Source organism: Pristiophorus japonicus, chromosome 3 (assembly GCF_044704955.1).
Source record: "Pristiophorus japonicus isolate sPriJap1 chromosome 3, sPriJap1.hap1, whole genome shotgun sequence".
Taxonomy (NCBI): domain Eukaryota; kingdom Metazoa; phylum Chordata; class Chondrichthyes; family Pristiophoridae; genus Pristiophorus; species Pristiophorus japonicus.
In genome coordinates, this window is record NC_091979.1 from 95,557,413 (window position 1) to 95,578,656 (window position 21,244).

Sequence of the window (21,244 nt, forward strand, 5' to 3'; positions counted from 1 at the left end):
TCACAGTCTAAGGATAAGGGGTAAGCCATTTAGGACCGAGATGCGGAGGAACTTCTTCACCCAGAGAGTGGTGAACCTGTGGAATTCTCTACCACAGAAAGTTGTTGAGGCCAATTCACTAAATATATTCAAAAAGGAGTTAGATGAGGTCCTTACTGCTAGGGGGATCAAGGGGTATGGCGAGAAAGCAGGAATGGGGTACTGAAGTTGAATGTTCAGCCATGAACTCATTGAATGGCGGTGCAGGCTAGAAGGGCCGAATGGCCTACTCCTGCACCTATTTTCTATGTTTCTATGTTTCTAAAATGTTGCGAGATGTCGGGAATAGAGTGTCCCCAAAAGTAGCAAGCGAGCGAATTCAGGAGGGTAAATGTCATGTATCTTACATTATTATATATAACTGTATCCTAACATGCTATACATGACTGTAATAAGATATGACCTGTAACCACCAACATACCTTACCACCAGGGGTGCACTTGCAAGAGACAGGTATATAAGCACAGGTCTCAGGCAAGTGCAGCATTCCAGAGCTGTGAAATAAAGGTGCAGGTCCAGAGTGACCTTGACTTCACTACATGCCTCGTGTGAATCTGTACTGAGGGGACAGGACTTTACAGTGGCGACGGGTTACGGGATTACAGAATCCACAGAATGGCGAACAACGGATCAGATGAAAAGTACATTTCTTATGTTCTTATACAATGCGGGAGACAAGTGGGAAGACTTTATAGAAAGGCTACAGCAAAGCTTTGTAACCAAAGACTGGTTAGGCGACGATAAGGCAGACAAGAGAAGAGCCCATCTCTTAACCAGCTGTGGCTCGAAAACATACGCTTTAATGAAGGATTTGTTTGCACCTGAGAAACCAGCAAGCAAGTCGTTTGAAGAATTGAGCACACTGGTAAGAGACCACCTGAAGCCAGCGAGCAGCCTACACATGGCCAGACACAGGTTATACAACTACAGACGCTGTGTGGGCCAGAGCATACCCGACTTTGTGGCGGAACTACGGAGGTTGGCTAGTTTATATGAGTTCTCCGATGAACTGAGGAGAGAAATGCTGAGAGACTTTTTCATTGAAGGAATAGGCCACGCAGGCATATTCCGAAAGCTCATAGAGACCAAGAACCTGACCTTAGAGGCAGCAGCACTGGTTGCACAGACATTCTTGGTAGGGTAAGAAGAAATGAGGTTGATTTACAATGCAGGTACGACAACTAACGAAATATTGGAACAAGAAGTTCACAGCACTAAACAAGAAGTTCACAGCACTAAACAAGCTGCTACCCCCACACACAGACAAAACCGGGAGAACAGGCTCTCGACAACAGGCAGAAGCCATCAAGGGCCACAGGAACGGCCGGTCACATCTCATCAACCCACAATGCGAGCAATCAACTACAAACTGAGAGAAGCTCAAGAGAGATCAGCCAGACGCAGCTCAATCTTTGGGAACTCTTTGAACAATGGAACAGGTCTGTGCTGGAGGTGTGGGGGTCAGCACTCGTCAAGAGGATGTCGATTTCAGCAGGCTGTTTGCAGAAATTGTGAATATACAGGGCATTTGGTCCGCATGTGCAAAAAAACGGCAGCTCAGCTTGTATACGAATCGGATGGGTCGGAAAGCGGACCAGAAGATGGTGGGGACAGTACCCGGGACACTGATGTACAGCGGGTCAACACGATCAATGGCCGCTGCTCCTACAACAGGACGCCTCCTATAATGATGAGGGTCCTACTCAATGGGATATCTGTCAACCATGGAGCTGGATACGGGAGCAAGTCAATCTCTCATGGGCGCTCAACAATTTGAACAACTGTGGCCGCATAAAAGAGACAGACCAAAACTCACAAGGGTCGACACCACACTAAGGACCTATATCGAAGAAATCGTACCAGTCCTCGGCAGCGCCACGCTCTCTGTCACACACAAAGGGACAGTGAATCGACTTCCCCTGTGGATTGTCCCCGGAGACCCCCCAGCACTGGGGGGAAGCTGGCTGGCAAAACTAAACTGGAAATGGGATGATGTCCATGCCATGTCATTAGAGGAACGGACCTCCTGCTCAACAGTTATAAAGCGATTTGAACATCTCTTTCAGCCAGGTGTGGGCACTTTCAAAGGGGCCAAAGTCAAAATCTACATCACACAGGATGCTAGACCGGTCCATCACAAGGCCAGAGCTGTACCCTATGTGATGAGGGAAAAGATTGAACACGAACTAGACAGGCTTCTGCGGGAAGGCATTATATCACCTGTGGAATTTAGCGACTGGGCAAGTCCCATCGTCCCAGTCATGAAGCCTGATGGATCCGTACGAATCTGTGGGGACTACAAGTCTACCATAAACAGAGTCTCCCTACAGGACCAGTACCCGCTGCCCAGAGCGGAGGACTTATTTGCCACATTGGCTGGAGGTAAACTTTTCTCAAAATTAGACCTCACATCTGCATTTATGACGCAAGAATTGACCGAGGAATCCAAGCTACTCACCACCATCAACACACATCGAGGCCTTTTCATGTTCAATCGATGCCCATTCGGCATCAGGTCGGCAGCTGCCATATTCCAGCACAACATGCAGAGTCTGCTCAAGTCCATCCCGGGGACGGTTGTATTTCAAGACGACATACTTATCACAGGCAGGGACACCGACTCACATCTCCGTAATTTGGAGGAAGTACTAAAGCGATTGGATCGGGTAGGCCTACGAGTCAAGAAATCCAAGTGCCTGTTTCTCGCACCCGAGGTTGAATTTTTGGGCAGAAGGATTGCCGCTGATGGAATCCGCCCAACAGAGTCCAAAACAGAAGCAATTCGCCTGGCTCCCAGGCCCGGGAATGTCTCAGAACTGCGCGCCTTTCTCGGGCTACTCAATTACTTTGGGAACTTTATGCAGAACTTAAGCACGCTGCTGGAGCCTCTCTACGTGCTACTCAGGAAGGGGTGCGATTGGTTTTGGGGGGACGCCCAGGAATGCGCCTTCAATAAGGCATGCAACCTGTGTTCCAAAAGTGTTTTGACTTTCTTTAGAAACATAGAAACATAGAAAATAGGTGCAGGAGTAGGCCATTCAGCCCTTCTAGCCTGCACCGCCATTCAATGAGTTCATGGCTGAACATGCAACTTCAGTACCCCATTCCTGCTTTCTCGCCATACCCCTTGATCCCCCGGGTAGTAAGGACTTTATCTAACTCCCTTTTGAATGTATTTAGTGAATTGGCCTCAACTACTTTCTGTGGTAGAGAATTCCACAGGTTCACCACTCTCTGGGTGAAGAAGTTTCTCCTCATCTCGGTCCTAAATGGCTTACCCCTTATCCTTAGACTGTGACCCCTGGTTCTGGACTTCCCCAACATCGGGAACATTCTTCCTGCATCTAACCTGTCTAAACCCGTCAGAATTTTAAACGTTTCTATGAGGTCCCCTCTCATTCTTCTGAACTCCAGTGAATACAAGCCCAGTTGATCCAGTCTTTCTTGATAGGTCAGTCCCACCATCCCGGGAATCAGTCTGGTGAATCTTCGCTGCACTCCCTCAATAGCGAATGTCCTTCCTCAAGTTAGGAGACCAAAACTGTACACAATACTCCAGGTGTGGCCTCACCAAGGCCCTGTACAACTGTAGCAACACCTCCCTGCCCCTGTACTCAAATCTCCTCGCTATGAAGGCCAACATGCCATTTGCTTTCTTAACCGCCTGCTGTACCTGCATGCCAACCTTCAATGACTGATGTACCATGACACCCAGGTCTCGTTGCACCTCCCCTTTTCCTAATCTGTCACCATTCAGATAATAGTCTGTCTCTGTTTTTACCACCAAAGTGGATAACCTCACATTTATCCACATTATACTTCATCTGCCATGCATTTGCCCACTCACCTAACCTATCCAAGTCACTCTGCAGCCTCATAGCATCCTCCTCGCAGCTCACACTGCCACCCAACTTAGTGTCTTCCGCAAATATGGAGATACTACATTTAATCCCCTCGTCTAAAACATTAATGTACAATGTAAACAGCTGGGGCCCCAGCACAGAACCTTGCGGTACCCCACTAGTCACTGCCTGCCATTCTGAAAAGTACCCATTTACTCCTACTCTTTGCTTCCTGTCTGACAACCAGTTCTCAATCCATGTCAGCACACTACCCCCAATCCCATGTGCTTTAACTTTGCACATTAATCTCTTGTGTGGGACCTTGTCGAAAGCCTTCTGAAAGTCCAAATATACCACATCAACTGGTTCTCCCTTGTCCACTTTACTGGAAACATCCTCAAAAAATTCCAGAAGATTTGTCAAGCATGATTTCCCTTTCACAAATCCATGCTGACTTAGACCTATCATGTCACCATTTTCCAAATGCACTGCTATGACATCCTTAATAATTGATTCCATCATTTACCCACTACTGAGGTCAGGCTGACCGGTCTATAATTCCCTGTTTTCTCTCTCCCTCCTTTTTTAAAAAGTGGGGTTACATTGGCTACCCTCCACTCGATAGGGACTGATCCAGAGTCAATGGAATGTTGGAAAATGACTGTCAATGCATCCGCTATTTCCAAGGCCACCTCCTTAAGTACTCTGGGATGCAGTCCATCAGTCCCTGGAGATTTATCGGCCTTCAATCCCATCAATTTCCCCAACACAATTTCCCGACTAATAAAGGTTTCCCTCAGTTCCTCCTCCTTACTAGACCCTCTGACCCCTTTTATATCCGGAAGGTTGTTGATGTCCTCCTTAGTGAATACCGAACCAAAGTACTTGTTCAATTGGTCTGCCATTTCTTTGTTCCCCGTTATGACTTCCCCTGATTCTGACTGCAGGGAACCTACGTTTGTCTTTACTAACCTTTTTCTCTTTACATACCTATAGAAACTTTTTCAATCCACCTTAATGTTCCCTGCAAGCTTCTTCCCGTACTCCATTTTCCCTGCCCTAATCAAACCCTTTGTCCTCCTCTGCTGAGTTCTAAATTTCTCCCAGTCCCCGGGTTCGCTGCTATTTCTGGCCAATTTGTATGCCACTTCCTTGGCTTTAATACTGTCCCTGATTTCCCTAGATAGCCACGGTTGAGCCACCTTCCCTTTTTTATTTTTACGCCAGACAGGAATGTACAATTGTTGTAGTTCATCCATGCGGTCTCTAAATGTCTGCCATTGCCCATCCACAGTCAACCCCTTAAGTATCATTCGCCAATCTATCCTAGCCAATTCACGCCTCATACCTTCAAAGTTACCCTTCTTTAAGTTCTGGACCATGGTCTCTCAATTAACTGTTTCATTCGCCATCCTAATGCAGAATTCCACCATATTATGGTCACTCTTCCCCAAGGGGCCTCGCACGATGAGATTGCTAATTAATCCTCTCTCATTACACAACACCCAGTCTAAGATGGCCTCCCCCCTAGTTGGTTCCTCGACACATTGGTCTCGAAAACCATCCCTTATGCACTCCAGGAAATCATCCTCCACCGTATTGCTTCCAGTTTGGCTCGCCCAATCTATGTGCATATTAAAGTCATCCATTATAACTGCTGCACCTTTATTGCATGCACCCCTAATTTCCTGTTTGATACCCTCCCCAACATCACTACTACTGTTTGGAGGTCTGTTCACAACTCCCACTAACATTTTTTACCCTTTGGTGTTCTGCAGCTCTACCCATATAGATTCCACATCATCCAAGCTAATGTCTTTCCTAACTATTGCATTAATCTCCTCTTCAACCAGCAATGCTACCCCACCTCCTTTTCCTTTTATTCTATCCTTCCTGAATGTTGAATACCCCTGGATGTTGAGTTCCCAGCCCTGATCATCCTGGAGCCATCTATTTGCACAGTTAATTCATCCACCTTATTGCGGATACTCCTTGCATTAAGACACAAAGCCTTCAGGCTTGTTTTTTTAACACCCTTTGTCCTTTTAGAATTTTGCTGTACAGTGGCCCTTTTTTTCTTTGCCTTGGGTTTCTTTGCCCTCCACTTTTCCTCATCTCCTTTCTGTCTTTTGCTTTTGCCTCCTTTTTGTCTCCCTCTGTCTCCCTGCATTGGTTCCCATCCCCCTGCCATATTAGTTTAACTCCTCCCCAACAGCACTCCAGGTAAAAAGCTAGTTCACACATTCGATGCGTCAGCGTATGGGGTCAGGTGTGTTTTGCAACATGTCAATAGTGCGGGCAAATTACAACCCATAGCTTATGCCTCCAGGTCACTTTCGCGGGCGGAGCGCGGGTACGGAATGGTAGAGAAGGAGGCGCTCGCGAGCGTGTACGGTGTCAAAAGGATGCACCAATACCTTTTCGGGGCTAAGTTCGCGTTAGAAACCGACCACAAGCCCCTCACGTCCTTCCTATCCGAGAGCAAGGCAATAAATGCCAACGCCTCGGCGCGAATTCAACGGTGGGCACTCATGCTGGCGTCCTACGACTACACAATAAGGCACAGACCAACAACTGTGCCGACGCGCTCAGCAGGCTACCCCTGGTGATCACGGAAGGGTCTGACGAACAGGACTGTGAGATAATCATGGCAATCAATGCCTTTGCGTGCACAGGTTCGCCCATGACGGCTCGCCAAATCAGAGCCTGGACGGCCAGCGACCCCACGTTATCCTCAGTAAAAAGATGTGTCCTAATCGGTGACTGGGCAGAGGCTCGCGATGCCTGCCCCGAGGAATTAAAACCCTTTCACAGGCGCATGCATGAGCTATCACTCCAAGCAGATTGCCTGATGTGGGGCATCCAAGTAGTCTTGCCTCTGCGAGGCAGAGAGGCATTTGTCCGGGAGCTCCACCGCGAGCACCCGGGGATCGTTCTCATGAAGGCCCATAGCCAGATCCCACATCTGGTGGCCTGGTATTGAAGCGGACTTGGAGCTCTGCGTCTGGTGGTGCACCATTTGTGCCCAACTCAGCAATGCTCCCAGGGAGGCTCCACTGAGCCCTTGGCCCTGGCCTACCAAACTGTGGTCGCGGGCCCATTCATGGGCAAAATGTTCCTCGTAGTTGTAGATGCATTTTCAAAGTGGATCGAATGCACCATTTTAAACTCGAGCACAACCTCCACCACTGTGGAGAGCCTCGCAACCATGTTTGCAACGCACGGAATCCCTGACACATTGGCCAGTGACACTGGTCCGTGCTTCACCAGTGCAGAATTCCAAGACTTTATAATTGACCACGGCATAAATCACGTCAAGACGGCACCGTTCAAGCCGGCCTCCAACGGCCAGGCGGAGAGAGCAGTGCAAATCATTAAACAAGGCATGGTTAAAATCCAAGGTCCCATGCTGCAGGGTGGCCTGTCGCGACTGCTGCTGGCATACAGATCTCGTCCGCACTCACTGACTGGGATCCCCCCCCGCGCAACGGTTAATGAAAAGGACTTTAAAAACAAGGCTCTCATTAATCCTCCCAGACATGCACGAAATCGTTGAGGCAAAGCGCCGTAAGCTGACTGAGTACCATGACAGAAATTCGAGGAGGAGATGGAATGAGCTAGGGGACAAAGTGTTTGTACTAAACTATGGCAGGGGTCTCAAATGGCTTGCAGGGACAGTAACGGGCAAGGAAGGAAACAGGCTACTGGTAGTAGAAATGGACAATGGCAAAACCTGCCGGAGGCATGTAGACCAAGTCAAAAGCAGATTTACCAACAACACTGCGGAACCAGAGGCAGACTACAATGTGGAACTTGCACCACACCTGGTGGACAGACAGAAGGAACAACCTGAGGAAAGGGCAATCCCAACAGACAGCCCAGGCGAGTCAACAACAATCACACCAATCGAAACAGACAGCCCAGGCGAAATACCAGCAACCACACCCAAAGAAAAACAGACACCAAGGCAAACAACTGAACCACAACTCAGACGCTCCATGCGAGAGCGTAGACCACCTGAGAGACTGAACCTATAAAGACAGTAAGACCTTGGGGAGGGTGATGTCATGTATTTTACATTATTATATATAACTGTATCCTAACAATGCTATACATGACTGTAATAAGATATGACCTGTTACCACCAGCATACCTTACCACCGGGGGTGCCCTTGCAAGAGACAAATATATAAGGACAGGTCCCAAGTAAGTGCAGCATTCCAGAGCTGTGAAATAAAGGTGCAGGTCCAGAGTGACCTTGACTTCACAACATGCCTCGTGTGAATCTGTACTGAGGGGACAGGACTTTACAGTAAAGGTGCTGATCCTGATACCCTGCCCTGGGTCTATCCCACGCTGCAGGCACCCGATGGCATGATTCGCCACAGACCTGGAAACGAAAACGGCGCAAATACGCGCAGTTGTCGCCATTGCCCACCACCCGGGTGGAGACGGCGCAGCCCCCAGACCCAGTCGCTACTTCGGCCATGTCCTGGAGCGAAAGGTCAGAACCAACAAGCTCCCCAAACGGGACCTGGAACAGCCAGGTTCCCAACACTGTTAGAGAGCAGGCAGAAGATTCTACAGCCCTCAAAGGACATCTGTGGCTCTGCCTACCACTAGGCAACGGCAAAGGCCCTGAGTCCTGGCAAGGTGAGCGAACTTAGTCCACCCCGCTAGCAGGGGGCGCAGCGCCGCCTTCAGATGACTAGGACCCCGTCTGGTTGCTCTGGAACTAGTGTCCTCACATACCTTACTGTTACCTCAGTACTGACCATGACTGAACCATGAATGCAATCTACCCAATCCTAGCACACGACCGTAAAACGTAACGAATGTAAGTCACTGAACCAAGATGTCATGATACAAACTGTAAAAAAACATTTTTTTCCCTTCCTTTCTTTGTACTTGCACTGTGTCTGATCCTGTATGATCTCGCTGTGGGGGGGGGGGGGGGGCGGGAATGGATGTATGTAGCCATGGACACACACATGGATCACACCCAAAACCCACTGGAACCTCCACTGCATTATCGAACCATCCAAACTGGTAACCACTACCCAACGTTGTGGCAAAAGGACTTGGGGATTAATAGGGAGAGAGCTAAGCCAAAGCACAGCCAAGGTGCAAGGGCTATTGGCACTTAAGTCTGGGGAGAGCTAAGCCAGAGCACATAGTGCAAAGGTAATTGGCACAAAGGTCTTTGGGGATAGTGATGTTATATACGCAGACTATGGATATACTCTCTGTGTAGTCCCTGTCCCTGTATAGTTGCATAAGATGGAGACTTGTTACCTGATGTACTATCAATAAGGTTTACACTGTGTATATACATGCTGGCACCACTTGAGGGTGCAACTGGTGCAAACCGGGGTTTCCTGTCCTGGTGGCAGGGGTATTATAAATGGGGAGCCACCATGCGGCTGCCTCACTCGGGAGTTATGAGTAAAGGACCAAGGTCACTACAGTTTGAGTACAACACATTGCCTCGTGGAGTCATTCATAAGTACACTACAGGCATAATATTAACCTTGTTACATATGAAGAAAAATTAAATATATGCTGGACCCCTTTTTATGAATGTGCAGTGTCACTGAGGAATATGATAGTTGTACATGGTGTATTGATGGGCATCTCAGGCTTCATTTATTTGAGTTTTATTTTCACATTTTTACATCATTTTTGTTTCTGTACTAGTATATTTAAGATCTTTCACCATTTGTACTGCATTTTAATGCTAGAATGATAGCAGTTTGAAACCTGGTGAAGCAATGCAACTTGCAACAGTTGAAAGTATTATAGCGTTAACAGTGACAGATGATACTGCTCTGGAGACTACTACTGTTAGTCTTGCATCAAAATACAATCCCATCTAAAAGATGAAAACATGCACATCAGAATTTTTTTTAATAAGAGTGAGAATCTCTGTTGCTTGTGAGACATTGAGGGTTCATTCATTTTTACAATAGAATGATGCATTTAAGGGAAAGCTAGATAAACACATGAGGGAGAAAGGAACATAAGGTTATGCTGATAGAGTTAGATGAAGGTGGGTGGGGGGAGACTCATGTGGGTGGAGGCTCGTGTGGAGCATAAACACCAGCATAGACAAGTTGGACCAAGTGGCCTGTTTCTGTGATGTATATCCTGTGTAATATTGCCTCTCACTTCTGTCGATCATTCTTTATGTAAATTTGGTTGAAAAGAATGTTGGAGTGATGAACATCCACTGGAACAAAATCAGTAATATATTCTGCATTGGTACCTTTAACATTTTCTTGTGTTAATTTTTTTCATACTTGTAGGCTGTCAACTTAGAATGAGATGTTCATTAAGCCGTCACACAGCTCCTGTTTTGTCGTGTTGCTTTTCACCAGATGGGAAGATCTTAGTCTCTGGGTAAGTGCGATATCTTTTGAGATACCTTCCAACTCTGTTGTATTGAAGTTGTATTTTCCATTGGGTCTTGCATGGGAATCAACATAGAGGAGTGGGGCAGTGGGTAAGGACTCGTGAGCGTCTGAGATTTTCAGGAGTGTAAAGCACAACGAGCCTCCATAAAATATCATACTCTGCTGTCCTTTCCAGGGCAAGCATATAAAAGAAAGGAAAGTTATGTTATTTAAGTCATAACACCAGAAATCTGTTCGATGGTCCTTTGGAAGGCCAAATAGAGCAGATAAAGTAGAGAGCCATAGGGGTCTCAGAAAAGTTGCCCTAGCTAGAATGTGGTAATATAGTTACGCACTTCAACACTGACCATGCATTCATCATCTGCATCAAAAACAAAGTGTCTTTATAATCAGGTCAGCATGCCAGCAGTAACATCTTCCAAAAAAGATTATGTACTGTACAAAATGCAGTAGTTGACTAACGTTCACAATTATTGCACAAAATACTTGTCACCCATACATACCTTGACTTTCCAAATTTGCCTCGGGTATGAAACTTGCACAAGGTATTTCCGCAATACTTGAAACAAGACAGGAAAACATAGTAAGTTTTGCTGCTCCAATCAGATTTCACTGAATAATTCCCCTGATAGTGCTGAGGAAGCTACTATTGAAAGTTTGTCAACATAGAATTATATAAGAGCCAAATTAAAATTACGCCTGATCCCACAAAAGAGGTAACAGTTTTGATCTCGTAATAAGAGTGTAATCAGACAGGAACCCCTGATGGTATAAGTCCATTCTTGTTAATTCTGCATTTTTCTACTCAAAAAGGTCTGAAGTAACCAATAATTTAAAGTAAGCAAGTGAAATAAAACAACATGGCAACTGCTGCACTGTTTAAAATTAATTGGAATTCAGCAACTTGGAATTAAAAAGAATAGACTAATAATATAGTAGTGTTTAATTTTTAGGTCTGTGGCAGCTGAGCACACAGCTTCGATTTTCTGTGGTATTGTGAGCATCTTGAATAAGAAAATATTTTGGTGAAAGCATGAGCCCATCCCACCCTCCTGTCTCCCTCTCGTGCAGCAGCTGGTGCGACTCTGCCTGGCCCTCATGCCCTTCTCCCATTCCGACTCCAAATCAGGGAGGACCCTTAGCAAGTTGCCCATGACCAAACACTCCCTTTCTCCTGGTGACTTCTATAAGCTGTCCAATAAGGTAGAGTAGCGCAGAACTCACCCTCTTTAGGTGAATTTAGAGAATTTCTGGAATAAATGTTGATAGGAGTGTTGGTAAAATTTTGACAAAAGTCGACTTCAAACCTACAGCAGCAATTCAACAGTGAAAGTAGTGCTCAAAATCCTCAGCAACAACTTTTCTCCTGTTCAACTATTTGCTGTTAGGAGAGGTCGTTAATTGAATTACTAGCCACCAAAATGTCCTGCAGCCTCTTTAATAAGCACTAGCAGGTAAGTTAATTGTGAATCAGACCCTTAACGCTCCTCCGGGTGACCATTCCTAGCATGCGCTTCAACTCCTTTACCAAGATGACGTCTTGCACTAAAGCCATCTTCGCCACCTCAGAGGCTCTTTAGCACCTAATGTATCCGGGGTATATCGCCCTCCCCCAACATTGCAGTAAATAGTTTAGACCCGGTTTACTCTCATTCTATTTTCTCACTTTTTATCAATTTTTTGGTCATCCTTTGCTGATTTCTAAAGTTCTCCCAATCCTCCGACTTGCTACTATTCTTGGCAATATTGTAAGCCGCCTCTTTAAATCTAATGCTATCCTTAACTTCTTTAGTTAGCCACAGATGGATCACTTTTCCCATGGAGTTTTTATTTCTCAGTGGAATGTGTATTTGTTGAACTCATCCTCCAGACTATCCTTGTCAATTTGATTTGTACAATCTACATGAAGATTAAAGTCCCCCAGGATTTCGGGTCATCCAAAACTCTACTGCCCGTGTCCTAACTCGCACCAAGTCCTGTTCACCCATCATCCCTGTGCTCGTCTACCTATATTGACTCTCAGTTAAGCAACGCCTCGTTTTTTTAAATTCTCCTCGTTTTCAAATTCCTCCATGACCTCGACCCTCCCTATCTCTGTAATCTCCTCCAGCCCCTTAATCCTCCGAGATAACTGCGCTCCACTTTACACACTGACACAGCATAAAAGGTATGTTGTTATTGTTTAGAATTATGGGGCCAATTTTCTTTCCCATTTTGATCTGGAAACGAGGCAGTAATGCACTGAAAATCATGGTGCAGCAGTTACTACCCCATTCATGCCGATATACGAGCTGCCTACCTTTTACATAAGAACATAAGAAATAGGATCAGGAGTAGGTCATACGGCCCCTCTAGCCTGCTCTGCCATTCAATAAGATCATGGCTGATCTGATCATGGACTCAGCTCCACTTCCCCACCCGCTCCCCATAACCCCTTATCGTTTAAGAAACTGTCTATTTCTGTCTTAAATTTATTCAATGTCCCAGCTTCCACTGCTTTCTGAGGCAGCGAATTCCACAGATTTACAACCCTCAGAGAAGAAATTTCTCCTCATCTCTGTTTTAAATGGGCGGCCCCTTATTCTAAGATCATGCCCGCTAGTTCTAGTTTCCCCAATCAGTGGAAACATCCTCTCTGCACCCACCTTGTCAAGCACCCTCATAATCTTATACATTTCAATAGGATCACCTCTCATTCTCATTATTGACTCTCAGTTAAGCAAAGCCTCGATTTTTAAAATTCTCCTCCTTGTTTTCAAATTCCTCCATGGCCTCGACCCTCCCTATCTCTGTAATCTCCTCCAGTCCCTTAATCCTCCGCGATAACTGTACTCCTCAAATTCAGGCCTCTTGAGCATCCCTGATTTTAATTGCTCAATCATTGGTGGCCATGCCTTCCAACTGCCAACACCCTAAACTCTGGAATACCTCTCCACCTCTGTACCTCTCTTTCCTCCTTTAAGACGGCTCCTTCAAACCTACCTCTTTGACCATTTGGTTATCTGGTCAGATTTGGTTATCTGCCCTAATATCTCCTTGTATGGCTTGGTATCAAATGTTGTTTTATAACGCTCCTGTGAAGCACCTTGGGACGTTTTACTGGATGGAAGGCATTATGGACTATTTGCAGATAAATTTAAATATAGGCCTCAGTAGTCAGAAAGTATTAGAAATGGAGTAGGCCAGTGCTCAGTTCGGGACCAAGAAGCACTTTTAGTTGAAGTATTGGCTGCAGGGTGATTGTGCAGTGGAGTGTGGCAGAATTTGGAAACTTTTTTAACTTAATGGGGGAAGGAAAAGGCCAGTTGTTAGTGCAGATGGGGACTGAGATAGAGCTGGGAAGGGTGTGGGATAAGCGAGAGAGTTAACAACATTTTTAAAATGTAATTTTTTGGGGAAAATTTTCCTGAATTGAATTTTCACGGTTTAATTATATGGCTAGCAGAGTGAGAGAGGCTTGGAGACTTGATGAAGGGGTATTATTAAAAACCTCATGGGGCGGCCCAACCATTCCGTCTCAGCGTTTACCCTTCACACGAGAAAATAGATCTATGTACATTTACCTGTATTGTTCCCATATCGCTTCAAGCCTCTTTTGCTTCATTTACCTAGCCAATCTAATCTTGAATGTTGACCTAGTTTCTGCTTCAACCACTAACCACATCCTCACAACTCTGTTAAAATTTAAGTGTTGAGCATGTTCTGTTTTGCCCTAGTATGGTACAAAGCTAGTTAAATTAAAACAATACCTCATTTATACAAGCCATAATATAAATGAAGTAATCAGTGAAAGTAATGATGATTTTGTTTTTACAAAATATGTATCAGCACAACTTTGAAACAGTTTTGAAGTTCAAACCTTTTTGTTTTCTCTTTGAAGGTCTGTTGACAAGTCTATAATAATTTGGAATTCTGTAAGTATGTTCCAAAGCTGGCTTGAGCTAATTGAAAATATCAAGTACAATATTCAAAAGTGTGTGAAATCACTAATATAACAGCTCAATTATTACTATTTTCATACCAAACAATAGCGGTTCTAAACCAGTGCTATAGTTTTATACCATTGATAGCCTCTCTCAAGTTTTCAATCCCACTTTAGACAATCATCTGAAAGCTAATGAGATGATAGTTTTTAAGGCTGGTTACATAACGTTTTTTACAATGTAATGCACTTTAGCAATTAATGTTGGTTTCTTATTTTTAACTTGCGTTAAAGTCCAGACTTATTAATTTTATGGTTTGAAGATTCAGTTTTGGTTAATGACACAATCATATAAATTTAAAATGTATAATTTTTTAAAGAAATGTTTTCTATAAAATTGTTCCATTTTGCTGCTGCTCTTTTATTATGCAGACCAATGGAGCACCACTTTACACACTGACACAGCATAAAAGGTATGTTGTTACTGTTTAGAATTATGGGGCCAATTTTCTTTCCCATTTTGATCTGGAAACGGGGCAGTAATGCACTGAAAATCATGGTGCAGCAGTTACTACCCTGTTCATGCTGATATACAAGCTGCCTACCTTTTACATAAGAACATAAGAAATAGGATCAGGAGTAGGCCATACGGCCCCTCTAGCCTGCTCTGCCATTCAATAAGATCATGGCTGATCTGATCATGGACTCAGCTCCACTTCCCCACCCGCTCCCCATAACCCCTTATCATTTAAGAAACTGTCTATTTCTGTCTTAAATTTATTCAATGTCCCAGCTTCCACTGCTTTCTGAGGCAGCGAATTCCACAGATTTACAACCCTCTGAGAGAAGAAATTTCTCCTCATCTCTGTTTTAAATGGGCAGCCCCTTATTCTAAGATCATGCCCGCTAGTTCTAGTTTCCCCAATCAGTGGAAACATCCTCTCTGCACCCACCTTGTCAAGCACCCTCATAATCTTATACGTTTCAATAGGATCACCTCTCATTCTTCTGAATTCCAATAAGTAGAGGCCCAACCTACTCGACTTTTCCTCATAAGTCATCCCCCTCATCCCCGGAATCAACCTAATGAACCTTCACTGAACTGCCTTCAAAGCAAGTATATCCTTTCGTAAATATGGAAATCAAAACTGCACAAAGTATTCCAGGTGTGGCCTCACCAATACCCTGTATAACTGTAGCAAGACTTCCCTGCTTTTATATTCCATCCCCTTTGCAATAAAGGCCAAGGTACCATTGGCCTTCCTGATCACTTGCTGTACCTGCATACTATCCTTTTGTGTTTCATGCACAAGTCCCCCCAGGTCCCGCTGTACTGCGGCACTTTGCAATCTTTCTCCATTTAAATAATAACTTGCTCTTTGATTTTTTTTTGTGCCAAAGTGCAGTCCTTCATGTAGGTGGACTAGGCCACCCCCTGCCCTCTCCCAAAAACTGGCGTCTGCCTCATTAGCTCATGCAAATCGGGATCTTCTAATATACATAGGATCACAATGCAATTTTGGTCTTTCACCGGGTGAAGTGCACTATGCAAGCCAGATCCAGTGGAACTGTTTACAGTGGCCTGTTAAAAGGACCGCTAGAGCCCACTATGAAAATGGAAAAGCTAAGATTTTTTGAATGGTTTTTGTGGGACAAGGAAGAACATGACACTCCTGTTTGCTGCACAAAAATCGGCCAAACCGTTGCTGGTTCTACCATGCTTTCTCATCCCACACTGGTATTCAGCCGACTTGGCTGCATAGAGGGGTCGCCAGATTTCCTGCATGCTTCTTTCCTCCCGCCCCTCAACGGCAAACTACCCGTTCATGCTCAAAATGCGCAGGCAGTCACCAACAGCATTTAATGAGGCCTGAGCATGAAAATGAGTCTGGTTTCTCACCAGTGACATCAGCCAGGTGGCGGGTGCGCTCCTCACCACCTGCCCAATGCTTAACTAAACTGAAAATTGGCCGTGGTAATATGTTACAGGTTTGTTTAATCATAGCACTATGAAAAAATTATACATTGTGAACTAATGCTGATAATGGAAAAATGGAAGTAGAGATTTTAAATAATGATTGTTTATGCTAAATATTGCCTTAATAAACTATTGAGTTATTATAGTTCATGTTCTTCAAGAAAGGGAACCTGCCGCTCCGATTTGGTCTGACCTGTATGTGACTAGTCCACACTACAGGCTTGATTCTTAATGCCCTATAAAGTGATCTTGCAAGCCACTCAGTTCGACAACAATCACTGTAGGAACAGGCGATAAATGCAGCCTTGCCAGCATTGCCCAGATCCTAAGAACAAATAATTTCTTTACAGTTTTCTCCCCATTTCTCCTCAAAGTGCTGACTTTTGCTGTGGCACAGTTTCATGGTCCCAACAGTCAACCTGTATCTTGTCGAGGTGGGCAATCTTTATGTGTGAATATAGATACTCTGTCAGTAGGTTGATTAACCTTAGAGGGCATCACAGTCAAGCCCGATCTTCCTGATGCCCAATGTATCGAAGGGCTTGTTCTGAACAACAGCCCATTTCTGGCATTGAGAAAGGTGGCCTCTCTAATCTGATCTAGGTGCTAGAGTCCTGTAAGAGCAGGGATTCCCCCACCTCCCACCAGCCACCTACCAAAATTGCCGGCAGCTCACTAAAAAGTATATAATTTAAGCTAACCCCAGAAAAATCTCTCGGTCAGTGGTCTGTCTGTCAGGTGGGCGAAAGTCCAGCTGTCACACTTGCATCATTGTAGCCATCAGAGAAGAAAATCTAGGCAGTGATCTTCATAACAATATTGCATGGCTTCGCAGGGATGGGGAGCACAGTCAGAATAAATGGCGATACTCAATTCTCACTCCCTAAAATGGTTGCAGTAACTTGTGGTTTTGAAAAGGATAGGTGGTTTCAGATTTAAGAAAACTCTTAAGATTCTAATATATAAAAGAATCTTAAATTTGTTTACCTAAGAAGCCTAACTTTAGAAGGTTAAAAAGAGCAGTGATTAAATCAAAAGGTAAGTGCCCAACAGCCATTACTTGTTTCAGTTGTGGTGATAGGGCTCTCGCCATTGTGCAAACACCATCACCATGTGGTCTTCAGCAATTCAAGGAGAAAGACCCCCTCCTCCCACCACCTTCTCATGGCACCTAAAGATGGGCAATAAATGAGGCCTTGCCAGCATCCCGAGAACAAATTAAAAAAAAGATACTGCAATGAGTTATTACTCACTTTCAAATTAACCTTCAACTTTATGAAACCTTGGTACTACTTATTTTGATGTATTGCAACCAAAATATTGTCTTCGGGCAGAAAATAACTGACTTAAAGCTTATCATAGGCACATGTATGCTTCAAAGGCTCACAAATTGTTCAATATGTAAGAAATATTGATGGAGCACAATTATAATCAATAAAATGCTAATCCCAGAGTGGATTGATTACCTTAATGTTAGTGGCCCACAGCTCGCTTAGGAGTAATCTTACATTTTTTACACTGGCTTGAGCTATTCCCAGGCCACTCATCTAGAGCAAAGCTGTTTTCCTGGCAACTCTCAGGGCAGGTACCCTTCAAGGCATTGGCTACCTGCCCCGACCATGCAATTGATCCCATCTCTGCAATTTGGGACGGGATCTGGGCTTCTGGACATCAGTGGCCTTAGGGTCTGCTCTGTGACATTTCCTCTGGCAGAATGACCTGATCAGAATTTCAGGCCCTTAGTCGTGCGGAACCAATGCACTTCACATTTGATAGAAAGAATTGGCCTAATTTTATTCTTCCATGACTCATCCATTATTTTGTTGCCAAAACTTATTTTTTTAATACGCTTATGAAATAGTGATTTGAGAGGCAGAAAGAAACAAGCTTTGTTCGAGGAAATGGTTAGCTTTCTTAGACCTTTCAAGTAGTTACTGGGGTCTCTGAGGGAGCAGGAATATACTACCAGTACATGGCATTGCCATTAAGTTTAGCATCACCCAAACTTCATGCAAACCGTGTCAGTTAAAGCTCCCTCAAGGCTTATGAGGATATTCTTTTGACAGAATGCACTATGTACTATATGATCCTTCAGACTTTGTACGTTGTATGCCATCTGGGTCCCTTATCTTCGGGTTTGTGAAGAATAACTAAGTGTTTGTCTTTGCAAAAAGGTTATAGAAGACCTCAGTGTATCATGATTAATAGAGCAATTTTTGACAACTTTATCAGGTATGTGACCGCTTGTGCATTTGCACGTGATCTCCCCTTAATTGCAACTGGCTCTATGGATAAAACTGTGAATATTTGGAGAATCGGATTTAATAACTATTCTGGTTAGTATTTAACTTTGGAACTTCATATTATGTATATGTTAAAATTATAATATTTACATGTTTATCTAGGAAGCCTAACTTTAGAAGGAAAGACTGTAAGAGAAGGGATAACTATCCATGGCGAACTAAGGAAATAAGGGATGGTGTCAAATTAAAAACAAGGGCATGCAAAGTGGCCAAGACTAGTGGGAGGCCAGAGGATTGGGAAACTTTTAAAAGCCAGCAAAGAACAACTAAAACAATTAGATGGAAGATAGATTATGAAAGCAAACTAGCATGAAATATAAAAACAGATAGTAAGAGTTTCTACAGGTACATAAAAAGGAAAAGAGTGGCTAAAGTAAATGTTGGTCCCTTAGAGGATGAGACTGCGGTATTAATAATGGAGAACAGGGAAATGGCAAAGACTTTGAACAAATATTTTGTATCGGTCTTCACGGTAGAAGACAGCAAAAACATCCCAATAGTGGATAATCAAGGGGCTATAGGGAGGGAGGAACTTAATACTATCACGATCACTAGAGAAGTAGTACTTGGTAAAATAATGGGAACTAAAGGCGGACAAGTCCCCTGGACCAGATCGCTTGCATCCTAGGGTCTTAAAAAAAGTGGCTGCAGAGATAGTGGATGCATTGGTTGTAATCTACCAAAGTTCCCTGGGGAGGTCCCAGTGGATTAGAAAACCGCAAATGTAACGCCCCTATTTAAAAAAAGGAGGTAGACAGAAAGCAGGAAACTATAGACCAGTTAGCCTAACATCCGTCATTGGAAAAATGCTGCAGTCCATTATTAAGGAAACAGTAGCAGGATATTTGGAAAAGCATGATTCAATCAAGCAGAGTCAGCATGGTTTTATGAAAGGGAAATCATGTTTGACAAATTTGCTGAAGTTCTTTGAGGATATAACGAGCAGCGTGGATAAGAGAGAACCAGTGGATGTGGTGTATTTGGATTTCCAGAAGGCATTCAGTTAGATGCCACATAAAAGGTTACTGCACAAGATAAAAGTTCATGGGGTTGGGGGTAATATATTAGCATGGATAGAGGATTGACTAACTAATAGAAAACGGAGAGTCGGGATAAATGGGTAATTTTCCGGTTGGCAAACAGTAACTAGTGGGGTGCTGCAGGGATCGATGCTGGGTCCTCAACTGTTTACAATCTCTATTAATAAATTGGATGAAGGGACTGAGTGTAATGTAGCTAAGTTTGCTGATGATACAAAGATGGGTGGGAGAGCAAATTGTGAGGAGGATACACAAAATCTGCAAATGGATATAGACAGGCTAACTGAGTGGGCAAAAATTTGGCACATAGAATATAATGTGGGAAAATGTGAGGTTATCCACTTTGGCAGAAAAAATAGAAAATCTTAAATATATTCAGTGACTTGGCCTCCTCTCCTCAGCCTTCTGTGGTAGAGAATTCCACAGATTCACTACCCTTTGAGTGAAAAAATGTCTCCTCATCTCTGTCCTAAATTTCCTACCCCGTATCCTGAGACTGTAACCCCTTGTTCTAGACATCCCAGCCAGGGGAAACATCCTCCCCGCATCCAGTCTATCCAACCCAGTCAGAATTTTATACGTTTCAATGAGATCCCCTCTCATTCTTCTAAACTCTAGGGAATACAGGCCTAGTCTCCCAATCTCTCCTCATACGACAGTCCTACCTTCCCAGGAATCAATCTGGTGAACCTTCGCTGCACTCCCTCTATGGCCTTTCTTGGATAAGGAGACCAAAACTGCACACAACACTCCAGGTGCGGTCTCACCAAGGCCCTATATAACTGTAGTAAGACATCCTTGCTCCTATACTCAAATCTTCTTGCAATGAAGGCCAACGTATCATTTGCCTTCCTAACTGCTTGCTGCACCTGCATGTTTGCTTTCAATGACTGGTGTAAAAGGACACCCAGGTCCCTCTCTACATCGACATTTCCCAAGCCATCACCATTTAAATAATACTTTGTCCTTATGTTTTTCCTACCAAAGTAGATAACTTCACATTTATCCACATTATACAGCATCTGCCATGTGTTTGCCCACTCAACCTATCTAAATCGCTTTGCAGCGTCTTTGCATCCTCCTCACAACTCACAATCCCACCTAGTTTTGTGTCATCAGCAAACTTGGGAATATCACACTTGGTTTGTAAAGGGGGCGGGGGGGTGGGGTGGTGGTCTCTATGAGGGGGTCAGGTTCCCTTCTGACCAACTTGAGCAGTTTCAAATCGCTCCTCCTCCTTTGGGTTCTGTACTCTGGATTTATTTGGGGGGTGTGACCAATGCAGAGGGCACTGGTTTGATGCAAAGAACTTTGGTTTTATTACAGTCAAAGTAATACAGGCTTATTACTCTAGTAAGAAAATACACGGCCAAACTTACAATCACTAATAAAGAACAATACAAGAAAAGCTACAAGGTCAAACTTATAATCACTCTAATAAAGAACCATACACTACACATTCAAAGGGGGTTGCAGTAAAATTATACCTCCCACCTCCCAATACCTAATTCTAGCTAGGTTAGACTCCAGGGCAGGGACTTTTGCTTACCAATCCTTTTGATAGTTAATGGTAGATGGTGATGTTCTTCCTTCCTTCAGGACTTCAAGACTTCGAGGCTGGAGAAGTTAGTTTTACAACTGTCACGTTGGTTTCTCTCCTTGTCTTGATGAGGTAGTAGCGATCACCTCTCTCCCCCACTCTCTCTC

At 44.2% G+C, this 21,244-nt stretch overlaps 1 protein-coding gene across 5 annotated transcripts in view; it reads left to right on the forward strand.

The window, feature by feature from the left end:
• wdsub1 (WD repeat, sterile alpha motif and U-box domain containing 1) overlaps window positions 1–21,244 on the forward strand; it is a 111,015-nt gene that overhangs the window by 53,706 nt on the left and 36,065 nt on the right. For all 5 annotated transcript variants that reach the window (XM_070875594.1, XM_070875592.1, XM_070875596.1 and 2 more), the window contains exons 5-8: window positions 10,187–10,280; window positions 14,175–14,208; window positions 14,649–14,689; window positions 18,427–18,530. In XM_070875594.1, coding sequence (XP_070731695.1) covers window positions 10,187–10,280; window positions 14,175–14,208; window positions 14,649–14,689; window positions 18,427–18,530 — 273 coding nt within the window. The remainder of the gene's footprint in view (window positions 1–10,186; window positions 10,281–14,174; window positions 14,209–14,648; window positions 14,690–18,426; window positions 18,531–21,244) is intronic.